At 43.1% G+C, this 13857-nt stretch overlaps 2 protein-coding genes and 1 pseudogene across 4 annotated transcripts in view; 2 read left to right on the forward strand and 1 right to left on the reverse strand.

Annotated features, from left to right (window-relative positions):
• Positions 1 to 35: 35 nt before the first annotated feature.
• LOC124035573 lies at positions 36 to 1690 on the reverse strand (annotated as a pseudogene).
• Positions 1691 to 4545: 2855 nt separating this feature from the next.
• On the forward strand, positions 4546 to 8136 carry sdr42e1 (short chain dehydrogenase/reductase family 42E, member 1). 2 transcript variants are annotated; one of them, XM_046349063.1, is made up of 3 exons: positions 4546 to 4643; positions 5027 to 5092; positions 5712 to 8136. In XM_046349063.1, exons 2-3 carry the CDS (start codon positions 5031 to 5033, stop codon positions 6808 to 6810), a joined length of 1161 nt encoding a protein of 386 aa, XP_046205019.1. In that variant the 5' UTR covers positions 4546 to 4643; positions 5027 to 5030; the 3' UTR covers positions 6811 to 8136. The 2 variants fall into 2 exon arrangements, with proteins under 2 accessions (XP_046205019.1, XP_046205020.1); XM_046349064.1 differs by having other exon boundaries at positions 4606 to 4643; positions 4976 to 5092.
• A 547-nt stretch (positions 8137 to 8683) lies between these two features.
• LOC124035574 (Wilms tumor protein 1-interacting protein homolog) overlaps positions 8684 to 13857 on the forward strand; it is a 39375-nt gene continuing 34201 nt past the window's right edge. Inside the window, exon 1 of one of the 2 annotated variants that reach the window (XM_046349065.1) lies at positions 8684 to 10712. In XM_046349065.1, the coding sequence (XP_046205021.1) occupies positions 9197 to 10712 (1516 nt within the window). In that variant the 5' untranslated portion in view covers positions 8684 to 9196. The remainder of the gene's footprint in view (positions 10713 to 13857) is intronic. The other variant, XM_046349066.1, reaches the window with a different exon arrangement.

The raw sequence follows: 13857 nt of genomic DNA on the forward strand, positions 1-13857 counted from the left end.
TAAAATCATCTTTATTGACTGTTCAAAGACCGCACAAACAACTCTGGTGAAATAATTGTGTTATATTGACAGAATACTAAATGTGTTTTGTAAATCTCACTGATCTCGTTGTGAGGAATCTTTGGTCAATGTAGCAGCAACTAGATTTGCCTCGGCTACGTTACAATTACATCACATTAAATATGAAATGTTACAGGCAATCAAGTTCTTAAATAGTGTAGACAGCTTTGTTGTTTATGGGAACCAGCTTGTTTGCTAACTACACATTAAACATTTCGTTCAGCACTTTATCCACATCATCAACAGATATATCTTTCATATCGAAAACATCAAAACCATCCTGGTTGTTGTAGGTGACCTCACTGAAGGTCCAGCCAATTAGAGCTCTGAATCCTGTTATCAACCCCACGGGGAACCAGGGTGAAGCCTTAGATCTTCTAGGTTGGGCTCTTGTGTACCAGAGGCGAGTTGGTAAAGGCCTCATTGAGAACCAGAGGATTTCGACCAGTCTTCTCCAAATTCCACAGGTCTCCATCTTGTATGAGACGGAAGACGTCAGGGGATTGTGGCTGGTTCTTCCCGGAGACAGCTCAAGAGGGCGCCATATTTGGGAGGATACCCCAAAGCTCACGTCTGCAATGTAAGCAGTCCCATCAATGACCACCTTGTTGATGAGGTGAGAGTCTGTTGGCCCGAACTGGTTTATGGTGTTGTTGTAGACTCTTGAACCCAGTGTTACTGGATTATAACACATCTCTTTTAGCACCCAAGCAAAGAGGAGGTTATTCTCATAACACCAACCCCCCCCCCCCCCCCCCCCCCCCCATTGCTCCTCACAATCTTATTGAAAATCGACTCATGGTCCATAGTGATCTTCTCACCACAGTGAATGCTGAGGTTTTCAAATGGTATTGACATCACATGGTGTTTGTGGACCTGGTTCAGTGTTTCAAGGTCTGGTTTAGAAAATGGGCCGTGGAACCCGATCCTCTTGAAGTACTCATCCAGATTAATTTTGTCCCAAGAGTTAACAAAACAAAGACACTGCATGAGTTTATGCTTTTGCAGAATTTACGACTACATATACAGAAACTGACATCCGCTAATGTCTCATTCCCAATTTGTTTTTCACATGTAGTAAGATCCTATTTTCAATTGTAACACCACCACATAGGCCTTATCCTTGAATTGAAGGATAAAGGATTAAAGAATGGACAAAAACTTGTGATACTACATGGAGGCACAGGCAGCTATTTTTCATTTACATTTGATGATTACTTACTTTCAATGTTCAGAGTTCTGCAGGGCAAGAAGGGCAAAGCAGTTGTGCATTAAAAGAGATAAGAATGCCTCTTACATGATTAAAACGGAGCACCCTAGACTTTGCTCATGTACTGGAAAACAAAACTAAAGTTCACGAGTCAGCCTTGCATAAGGGACCTCACTTGTAAAACACTGGAGCCTTGTGGTTAGTGATGGGTCGTTCGCGAACAAGTCGGCTCTTGTAGGTGAACATTGGGAGCCGGCTAACATATCAGAAGAGCTGAATCTATTAATAAAAAAATAAGATATAAAATATCTAACGATTTAAATTAAAATAATTAACTAATTCAAAGAACGAAAAAATAAATAAAATAATATAGGCCTAAATGCTCAAGCGCACACACATTGACTGTCTGCTCACCTGTTGTTCCTGTCAATCAGACACGCAGTGTCAACCAATGAACCAAAGACGCACGAGAGAGGGCCGAGCCAACTCACTCACAGTCACACACTTAGCAGCGGAGGAGGAAGAGGAAGGATCGCTGTGAAAATAACATCTGGAAAATGAGTCGGACGCACAGTAGCATTTGGATGCATTTTAATAATGTAGACAATATTGGAGCACAGTGTAGAATTTGCCAAAACAAAATCTAATATAAAGCTAGTTCTACGCACAACCTACACCGGCATATGGGAACTGTGCACCCAACTGTGACACTAGCGGTAGCGGAGCTTCGAGAAACTAGCGGGCCTGCTAGTGATAGTGGTGGAGCCAGCACCTACAACACTTGGAGATGTATCCACTACTAAAGTAGGCCTACTCCGCGACCCATGACAACGCAGTCTTCTATGGACCAGTTTATGCCAAAACAAGGCCTAATTGATATTGCATTGGCTAAAATGATTGCCACCGATTTACAGCCATTTTTGATCGTGGAGGACAGGTTTCATAAATTATAGCAATAGTCTAAATCCAATGTACACAATTCCAAACAGGAAAATCCTTTCAAAATCACTTATTCCACAACTGTATGAGAGCACGCAGACTTCAGTGCGGGAAAGAGTGCTGGACATCAGGGGTAACCACTTCTTACATGTCGGTTACATGTCACTTCATTGAAGATTTTTCGATGTCTAGCTGTCTTCTGGACTACTTTGAGTTCAGCGACAGACACACCTCAGAGAACTTGGCAGAGGAACTGTTGAGAGTGGCCAGAGAATGGCAAGTAGATGGAAAAGTGGTCTGTGTTGTTAGCGACAATGCAGCAAACATAACCAAAGTCATGAACATTTTAAAATGGACCCATCATCCATGTCTTGCCCACACAATCAACCTGATTGTAAGAGATGCTCTGAAGGTGATAAAGCCCACTGTGGACAGTGGTAAAAGCAGCTGTGGAATACTTCCACAGGAGCACAGTAGGTGCTGAAAACTAAAGTCTACACAACGCCAGAAGGGGATGCCTGAGCTGAGGCCTGAACAAGACTGCACTACAAGGTGGAATTCAACATTTTATGTTGAAACGGTTTCTTGAGACAAAGGATGCCATCATCTCTACCCTGGGCATTGTTAATGCACCTGTTGATGCTCTGACCCAAGAGGAATGGGAAGTGGTGGAGGTGTGCAGAGTCCTGGAACCCATTGAGCATGTCATTGTGGAGATTAGTGGAGAAAGGTACAGGAAGCAGTTATTACTACATCATTATTTAATCCAATATTATATATGTATAAGCAGTAGATGAAAATGTAGTATCCGTAGACAAAACATAAACCTGAACTAATAAGTTACTGTTCTCTCTTTTTAGCTATGTGACACCTCAAAAATTATACTCCTGTTAAGGGTCTGTAGTGAATCACAGTGACAGACGTGACAGAGTTGATGGACACCCTATGTTCATCAATGGACAGAAAGTTCCACGGAATGGAATATAATCACGTGCTATTAGAAACCTCGGCACTTGACCCCAGGTTTAAGAAGTTAGCCTTCAGTAACGCCAGAGCGATTGATGAGGCTCTTCAAAGAATAACCTCAGCAGCTGGGAGGGACAGCCCCATCAGTCAGCTGGCTCAGGCACCAGGGCAACAGGAAGAAGAGGGATCAGATGGAGCAGAAGCACCAACAGTAGTGCCACAAACATCTGCTGTTTGGATGCTGATTGACGAGAGAGCAACTGGGTATGCAACATGAAGGAATCCCTCAGCAGATGCCATAATGGAGGTCCCATCCTATTTGGAGGTGCCCTTCCAGAGATCTGCAGATCCTCTGAGCTGGTGGAAGAACAAGGCTTTTGTCTTCCCACGGCTTACTAAAGTCATGACAAGGAGACTGAGGGAAGAAACCGCATCAGCCCCTCGAAAGTGAGGCAGCTTGGATTTCTGAATGCAAATCTTTCATAAAAGCAAAATATGGCAATAAAGAAGAGAAAGAAAAGAGGGACCAGTTTAATGTTTTAAGTGGGATGCTGTAGTTTTGCACATTGTTATGTATTTTTCTTTGAAATGGTGCAATATTCTATTCAGATTGTATTTGTTTTGAATGGTTAGATTTATATGCACTTTGTTTATTTATATACATTAAGTTATACTTTAAATGTAAATTTTTAATAGCATTATTTTTCATAACAAACCAATGCATTTCTAAATAAATTGTGGTTAAGGTAGAGTAAGATTTCCTTTAATTAGAATTGTTTTAACACCAATCATGGTCAAACTATCGCAAACTGTTTGACTTGAAAAAAGACAAAACATATTTGTTTAAAGAGTCGTTTGGCCGTCTCTTTTTGGTGAGCTAAGCCGAACGAGCCGGCTCACTGAAAAGAGCTGGAATGCCCATCACTACTTGTGGTGTATGTATGGAAACTGTTGTACATTTCAGATACAACATCCTGACAACATCCTGAATGAGGTCCCTGGCAGGGACAACATATACAATCCCTGATATATGGGCTCCTGAGTAGCTCAGTGGTCTAAGAAACTCCATCTCAATACTAGGGGTGTCACTACAGACCCTGGTTCGATTCCAGGCTGTATCACAACTGGCCATGATTGGGAGTCCCACAAGGCGGTGCACAATTGACTCAGAGTCGCAGGGTTAGGGTTTGACCGACAAGGACGTCATTGTAATTAAGAATGTTCTTAACTGAATTGTTAAATAAAGGTCAAATAAAAAAATGTTTTAAAAAAGCTCTAATTCTCTGTCAATAAAGAGGATTTACCTACCACGACAAAAGTGTAAAGTAGGAAGTTTGCGTAGTCCATGCACTGACAAGTCATGAAACCGCTCGCAATTCCTTCCAAGAATTGCACTAGCTCCGCCCAAGGAAGTTGTTTGTAAGCCTGTCACACCGCAACGATAAGGTTGCTACGTTATAACGCCAAGGTAAAAGCCTGTTTTTCAATTGAAATTAAAGTGTTTGATGTTCAATAGCCTCGATCACAACCTGTAGACCAGTAAAATATGTCAGCGCTCTGATTGATACGGTACAGGTTTACACAACTGTCATTGTCGTACTCTTATGTAGCTAAACTAGTTTGCATCAGATGTTGCGTCATGAAGCTAATGTAGCCAAGCGTCAAGGTAGCACTATCAAGTAATAGGTCACGATCTTACAAGTATGGCTACTGTAGACGTGATGAGGTTGCAAGTTGTTATACATTTCGGCACGTGTCTCTTTTACAAATTCAATGTGTTAATTCATGCTCTCTCTGAAGGTACTGTGTGGTGTTATTTCAAACACAATGACCTTCAAGTTTTCTTTTCAGTGAAATGGAAAAGGCGCGAATATGCTCGTTTTTGATTACCGGTGGCAGTGGATATTTTGGTTTCCGGTAAGCTCATCAAAATATACATATTTTACATTGTTGCCTGTACATAGTCTTCATCTCATCAATGCAGAAGAGAACTTCTACATTACCAAGTGAATGTGCAAAATAATTCGGTAACGGTAGTTCTAAACCCCACTAGGGGGAGTTATCATACCAGTTATTCAAATGATGTTATTCACTATTGTTTATTTATTCTGTGTTACATACTAAGGTGGCAGAACCTTATCACCCCATCAATTGAATCCCTGCTAACAACAAATTGTTGTGACTTACTAATGGTAGCTTAATAAGCCGTGCTTAATTTGGACAGGAGCTCACCGGAGCTGAGTACCAGCACCTCAAATGTTCTACTGCGTAAGCTCCTGTTCCTTTTATAGAATATGAGCTCAAAAGTATTGTGGAGCTCCTGCACCTAAATATAAACAGTACTGCCACCCAAAATAACTATTTGCACCTATTTCAGTCAAAGTCAAGCACTGTTCATAAGTAGGCTAATGACTTTCCTATTTCGTTTTTAATGTTGAACTGAACATTCCTTGAATATCCCTCACTACATGTGAAAGGTTTCCCTATACCCAATATTCCAGATTAACAGGATCACTCTATTCTTCATTTCTTACAGCCTTGCCTGCTCACTACATAAAAAGGGAGCTAAAGTCATTCTGTTTGATATGAGCCCACCCAGCCTAGAGGTTCCAGAAGGCATTGTGTTCCTAAAGGGAGATATTCGTGAATATGCTCAGGTGGAGAAGGCGGTCACTGGCATGGACTGTGTTTTCCACATCGCCTCCTATGGCATGTCTGGCAGGGAGCAGCTGAACAGGAAGCTGATTGAAGAGGTAAATGTCCAGGGCACAGAGCATGTCCTCAGGGCCTGTGTAGAGGCTGGAGTCTCCAGGCTCATCTACACTAGCACCTTCAACGTAGTGTTCGGAGGCCAAGTCATTGAGGGTGGTGACGAAAGCCTCCCCTACCTACCTCTCCATCTCCACCCTGACCACTACTCCAGAACCAAGTCGGTAGCTGAGATGGCCGTGATGAAAGCTAGTGGTACAAAGCTGAAAGATGGGACAGGTGTGTTGAGGGCCTGTGCTCTGCGTCCAGCCGGTATATACGGGCCTGGCGAGCAGAGGCACCTGCCCAGGATCGTTGGGTACATAGAGAAGGGGATATTCAGGTTTGTGTATGGCGATCCAAGAAGTTTAGTGGAGTTTGTCCATGTAGACAACCTGGTGTCTGCACACGAACTGGCTGCAGAGGCTCTGATGTCAGAGCACCAGCACCGCTCTGCTGGACAGGCATACTTCATCTCAGATGGAAGACCTGTCAACAACTTTGAGTTCTTCAGACCTCTGGTGGAGGGTTTGGGTTACTCTTTCCCCAAACTACGTCTACCCCTCTCTCTCATTTACTTTGTTGCATTCCTCACTGAGATGATTCACCATCTCATCGGCCCAATCTATAACTTCCAGCCTCTGCTCACACGCACAGAGGTGTATAAGACCGGAGTGACTCATTACTTCAGCATGGCGAAGGCCAAGGCCGAGCTGCGTTATGAGCCCCAGGAGTATAACCTGGAGGAGGTTGTGCAGTGGTTCAAGAGTAGAGGTCACGGAAGAAAACCTAGGGGTTCACGTCTCCAGCGACTGATACTAGATGGTCTTCTATTAGCAGCTCTAGTAGCTCTGGCCCTTTCATACCTCCCAGTGGTTGGCAGTTAATCAGCAGGCAGTAATAAAGTGATACATCTCAATGGCACATTTTAAATGTTGAAACTTGTTCTATACTAGTGGTGATGGATTGTTTAGTTTTCCTTTTATTAATTACAATGTTGGCAATTTGTAAAATAAATAAATAATAATAATATTATTAACCTGGAGTAGACCTGTTCAAATTAAAGACCACATACCCTTGTCTTAATAAATGACCATGATTGTGTTTTGTGTAAATTCCAACAATGGGGGTGACCGGTATCCTAGTGGTTAGAGCGTTCGGCCAGTAACCGAAAGGTTGCTAGATCGAATCCCGACCTGAATCCCGAATCTGTCATTCTGCCCCTGAACAAGGCAGTTAACCCACTGTTCCCCGGTAGGCCGTCATTGTAAATAAGAATTTGTTCATTACTGACTTGCCTAGTTAAATAAAATAAAAATATATACCCAGTTAGATATACTAACTTTCTCTAAACTTGATTATGCATAAGAGACATCTCTTGGTGCAGATGTCTATTGGTACAAACAAAATTTGGTCCCACTTTAAATGAAGTACAACTTATAAAGCATACATAAAGACGTCATAAGCACTACATAAATGCTTAAATAATCATCTATAACCATATGTCATAAAGAGTGACAACCATTCCCACTGTAGGGTGAATTGCCAAATTTAACAACACACCATTTAATCTGTTTTTTATTTATTTTAAAATGTAACCTTTATTTAACTACGCAAGTCAGTTAGGAACAAATTCTTATTTACAATGATGGCCTATTTACAATGACATCACAATGACATTTCCTATAAGGGAAAGAACAACAGATTCTTACCTTGTCAGCTCGGTTACTTTAACCACTAGGCTACCTGCCGCCCTGATGACATACGCTTAAAGATGATTTGTGACGCATTTATTTGTGACGCTTATGAAGCCTTTATGTATGCTATACAAAACCCTTTATAAGTTGTACTTCATTTAAAGTGGGACCTAACATTTACATTTGTTTTGTTTTTACATCTTATTTGAAGATGGTAATAAGAAATATGACGGACAATATATTGATGTTTAACACAAGACTTTATGCATTTTTTTTATACTGTACAACTTTGAAATGTTTCATGATGACCAACAGATCTTTTGTCAGTGTGTGATATCTCTTATCAGACGTGCTGCTGAATTCCTAACCTTTCTGGTTGTTTTGTGACCAAATCCTAATGGGGATCAATAATTTGTTGGTATCTGTAATAACATTTCCTATAGGGGATATTTTTATTTATTTTAGTTGGATAATGGTATCATAATATTATTGAATAAAATTACACGACTGACTTGATTTGTGATTTGTGTTTGTAATGAGTTGCACAAAGTAATAGGCTAACTTCATATAAAAAGTGGGGACAAGTCTCAGCTTAATCATCACACATTATATAAACTTTTTTGTAACTTATAAAACATCAATGTTTTTGAGAGAATGCAATATTTTGCTGTCAAGAACAAAATCATAAATGCGAGTCATGCGACAAATAAGAGATGCATAATCTTGGTGGCAAAAGCCCTTTGTTGATAGACAGAAGAGAAGCCTTCCCTGCATTCGGCATCTAAACTGTGATACATTGTGTCCAGCACATAAACTTTGATACGTGTCCTGCATGCTCTAGAAACCATCCATTCTAAAAACAGTGAAGCTGTTTCTGTCCCGAAACCGAAAAGGGCAAAGGAAGTTGGGCCAGGTGAGACTGGTCCTTTGTGCATTTTTTTTAAGGCTGAGATGAATACAGCCGCACTCTCTAGGGAGTATTCTTTTTTCAAATTTAGGCACCCCCTTGCTGAGTTGGTCGCAATCATTGTTTCGCTCCAGCATTAACCACATTCCAGAGAGGCGGAGTGCACCCCGTCCACTTCCTCGCATTCCTTCTCCAAAAACGAGTCCCCTGCGCTAAATTGTGTTTAAAATGGGTTTTGGCGCACTCTGTCTCTTTTAATATGTAAGATGTGGCTGTTAGTGGTGCATTGCAATATTTTCTCGACCTCAAATTTAAATGTGAGGCTCTTTTGGAAAACTGGAGAAAAACTTGACAAGGGAAAATTCCTCCGCGCAGCGCGCCATTGACTGTAAAGATCTTTCAATTTAACACAAACTGAAGTTGACAAATGTATCCTGACGTTGAAACTTTGTGATACGGGTTTATGTTTTCGAAGAAAAAGATCATGCAACGCTTCGAGATTTCCAAGCACACTGGCTGTTCAGCAAACAGGCGACGATGCCTGGATTGAGCCTGCGTTTTGTTATGATTTCCAAGTGAAATGCAATTACTGCTATCTCTCACTCCGTAGTCGGTTTGTGGACTAGTGCGCTCTTTCTCTGAACTTGTTCGTCGGCTCCGGAGCAAACCATGGATCACTATGAGGAAGATTTGGGACTCCGGGCGAGTAAATTAATGGAGGACCTTTCCTTATATGAAGCATACAAGGATGGAATGTACAGTTCAAGGAGAGACATGGTTATCAACCCCGATTTGGATTTTTCGTCACCAACGATACCCGAGCAGAAAAGTACGACAATGAATGGCAACTCTGTGCCTCAGCAACAGACACACACCGTTGAGAATTACATGACTGGGAATAAAGTGTACACTGCGGCTCCCGTGCGCCCCGTGAATGGCAACAGAGCCGTTCCTGTGGATTATTGCACCCCTCAAAGAGACACAGTTTATCCTAATGAAGATAGCTATTGCACCAAATCCGAAATTGCTTTGCCGTGTTATAGCGGCGCGTCCGAGCGACACAGGAGGTACTCCTTGGAGGTGCTGGGGCATAGGTACAGCACTGGTAGCGCGTACGATGGAGTGGTTTTGAACAAGCCAGTACCTTCACCTGGCAACAGATGCAACAGTATATGTGTTACCACCAACCACGACGGCAGATACAATGCAACCAGCCCGCGGTCCAGTTTCGTATCCTCCCTCTCCTCCCAGGAGCAAAGCAAACATGCAAGCCCGAGGTCGAGCATCAGTAGCCCGCGCACGAGTCTGGTGGTACCCGGGCAAGACAAGTACACTAGTCCCAGGTCCAGTCTGGTACACTGTGAAGGGAGCAGTGCCCTCAGCCCCCGGTCTAGCTATGCAAGTACAGCCAGCGACACAAGTAAACATTCCAGCCCAAGGGCCAGTCTGAACAGCTATGACTGCTGCAGTAAGCCCAGCAGTAACCGCACCAGCGGCATCAGTATGGGCTACGACCAAAGGCACATCAGCCCCAGGTCCAGCACAGCGAGCCAGTATTCTTGTACCACCAGTCCACGCTCTAGCTATTCAGATTCGCGTTACATGCCTGTGGAGAACCATGATCTGGAGGGTGCAGTTTTGCATGACATGCCGGTGGCCAGTCCCCGGTCAAGCATCTGCAGCCAGGACGGGTGTGCAAGACCCGGGACAATAGCGAACTGCGTCGTTAGTCCCCGGTCCAGTATCTCCAGTCACAGTTCCAGAAGTTCCCGGAGCTCCAGGGGATCTATGAGCACCTACCCAGATCTCCCACTGCCTTCACCCAGGTCCTCAATGTTGGGGACTGGTTTGCAGGAGGACATACTAACACAAGATTGTGGCGATACCAACGGTGTTCATAGTCGTATCCATTTCCAAGCGCTCTCTGGGATGCCAGAGGCCATGCCACAGCATGCACCACAACAGTCAACCCAGGCAGGGATGAACACAGAGGTGTCCGCTGGATCACCATCTTCTTCTTACGGGCTCCATAGGAAAACTCCAGCCTCAGGGCAGAGGTTTAAACTACCTTACCAGGTGACCCCATGCCGGGAAAGTGGCCCAAGCCAAGCAGAAAGGAGTCTGGAAGCACTCACCTTGGAGCTGGAGAAGGAGTTAGAAATGCACATGAAAAAAGAATACTTTGGTAAGTGTAACTCCTCCTATGAACACTGTTGATTATAAGGAACACTATGAGAGTGCAATGAAGTGAGAATAAAGCTTTAAAATAGAATAACAAAAAATGAAATGAAACAATATTTTGATTGATCTTGGTATATCTTTTTTTTAGACTACTTGTAAACTTATGACAGCTCCCTAAACATGTCTCAATAAGAACTAGGCTATTCTTACACAAAGTCAAATGAATTAGTCAGGTAAAAATGTGAAAGGGCCAGACGACATCCTCCACATTCCATGTGTTTGGTGGTCTGATAATAACCCTCATGGTTATGAACTTGAACTCTGGTGCCCTGTGGTCCATACATGTGTGAAAGATAAGTCAATTGATGGGCTTCACTGGGTTACTTCATCTTCAGCTGGGTCACTAACCTCATTATAGCTGAGCACATGTTCATTGGCACAACACAGGTCAGGCCATGGAGATTTGGAAACATTTTCAATTATAACACCTAATTTTATTGCTTGACACAAACATCTCATCACTGGTTCTAGTTGATTTACCTAATAAATATTTTCCCTTTGATAATGTGTTTACACTGAAGATAATTTTAGTTCATTTGAAGCATGGGCTTTAACCTCTTAGAGCGCAGCGCAGTGCAAAAACTAAACATACATTTTTCAAGTTTAAGAATATTATCTTCACATTACATTTTGTGTTGTCATAATATTTGGTGTGTTTGGTATCGTGGGAGGCTGAGGCGGCGTTAGGCTAACTGGAGCATTAACTGAGTGATCAGGCCCATTTTGTCCATGGAGTCGGCTGATTGGTCAAACAGTGTTGTGGCCTGGCCACAGCAGCCCTGCCACTGATCAGTCAGAACTGGCTGGTGACGCCTGAGGTAGCCCTTTGCCTCAAGTCCTTGGGTGTTTTGTGAGGTGAGGTGGGGGGTTGGGGGGATTCTGTCCAGAGAGTTACTGGGGATCCTTTTCATTATAAAATCACAGTCCTGATCATCATCTCTGTACCTTGCACAGCAAGTGTAATAACAATAGTGTAAGAACATAGTAATAACAGCCTAACTACATTACCTATTGACATAACAGGGATTTTCTTATGTGTAACAAGTCAGGTGTTATTAATTGTTGTTACTCATGTTACTACAAAGCAGCTATTTTGTAGTGCTAAGTAAATCCATTGTTTACTATTCCAGTGTAGTTGTGGAGCTTGTAACGTTTGTCTGTTTAATCGTCATACTGCAGTTAAAAGGGGCCGTTGAACACGACTTCAGCCTAGCTTCACTGAGCTTTGTTTTCATCTCATCTAGTGGCTGGTTGCAACCTTAACAACTAACATGTATTCTATAATGCCAACAACGACTCCCTCTGTGGCAGATAAGAGTGGCTTTTGCAGGGAAATACACATTTCTGTTTTGGCAGAGCTAACGTTTACACAGCGCTGAGTGGGGCTGAATGGAACCTTCTGTTCTGTCCCAGGGAGCGAGTAGATACCCTTCAGTGATTCAGTGGTCTTGCTGTTTGGTGAAAACGCCCGGCAAGTCGGACACTGCAGTGGGCATTCTCTGGAAGACTTCTCTCTGCCGTTTCTCTCTGTGCATTCCATAAGATAGATTTTTTGTGTTCATTTTTTCTCCATGAGTGTGCTGAGCTGAAACTTTTTGCAACATATTCCCTCCCTGAGACTTGAAATCATTGTTTTTGAAGGTGTAAACTCTCCCCTCCCACAGGAAAAGTAGGGAGAATCTATCCACCTTTTGAATGTGCTGATGGACAAATGGCTGCAGTCTGAGAACAGAACAGTGGTTTGATTTTGTTCTCCTCCAGTACGCTGGCTGGCTCAGAGTGACGCGGAGACGGCTGTTCATTTGTCACAGAGGAGCAGGTGAGAGCTGTAGAATGTAGCAGACAGAAGCCCCTCACAGTACGTTGGGCCAAGAGAGAGAGAGAGCCAGCTCTGTTTCCATGGCGACAGTGGAGAAATTGATCGCCCGGGCTTTGAGGTCTGTGCTGTCACACTGCGTTGCTCTGCTCTGTGCTCTGCCTCACTGCAGGCCCCTGTGTGGCCTCTGTTTGTTGTGGTGGCGAAGGAGCTGTGAATCAACAGCTGGCCCGGGACAGACCAGCATTGAGGCCTCCAGAGCAGAGCCGCCCCGCCCTGGCTCGCCCCCGCCCAGACCCCCCCACGAAGCCCTTCATTAACCAGCCAGTGGGGAGTCGGGCAGCACCAGACACTTGGCACACGATCTTGGCTCGCAGGCCAGACATGGCGGTCGGGGGTCAAGTCTGATCACCTGCTCAGAATAATAATGACGGTATAGTAATGCTACATGGTTGACTCAGAAAGGGTTTGGTCAACTTTTACTGCGTTGGTGGTGGTGTCAGTCACCCCAACTCTCAACTCTCGCTGCAGCCGCTCTGGAGGGCAGTCTGAGCTACAATGTATGGCTTAGAGCTAAATGGAGCAGATACAGTTGCTCTTTTGACAAATACACTTATGAATACACAAAACAAATAGGCAGCTAAATGTTTTAGGGCCATTGGTAACTCTTGTGTCAGTTGATACGTGAACATAGCTCACATTAATGATACATGTTCATGATGCATTAGCTTAATCACAAATTCACTCTCATTAGTGAAGTGTGAGTATTTTTTAGCTCCCTATCATGAATATGGGAAGTGTTTAGAATGCTACCATTACCCTTCCAACAACAGACCATGAGTAGAGAGAACACACTGTCCCTGGCCTGCCTGAACAACAACAGAACACAGCATAATCACTTAAATATTGTGAGAGATTTTCAGACAGAGTTTCTGCCTCATTTCCAGTTTCATACCATTTCTCTAACATCTAGGTTTGGGACAAACATTGCAGGTACATCAACACAATGATTTCAAGTCCACAAACAAATTGAATGTTACTATTTCTTATTAGTTCCATTCTTGCTTATGTAGCCTAATAGTGTATTTCACATGTCCCCAACAGTGGTGTACTGCTATTTTTAGGTGAGGGAGCGGCAAAATATACATTTAAATTACATCATTATTTACTCAATCAAAGTTTGTACCGACAGATGTAGCCAATTGAATAGCCTATCATTATAGAATATGCATAAAATGCATTCTACAATTGCAACATCTGCCTTTGCCTAACC

Source organism: Oncorhynchus gorbuscha, linkage group LG05 (genome assembly GCF_021184085.1).
Source record: "Oncorhynchus gorbuscha isolate QuinsamMale2020 ecotype Even-year linkage group LG05, OgorEven_v1.0, whole genome shotgun sequence".
Lineage (NCBI taxonomy): Eukaryota > Metazoa > Chordata > Actinopteri > Salmoniformes > Salmonidae > Oncorhynchus > Oncorhynchus gorbuscha.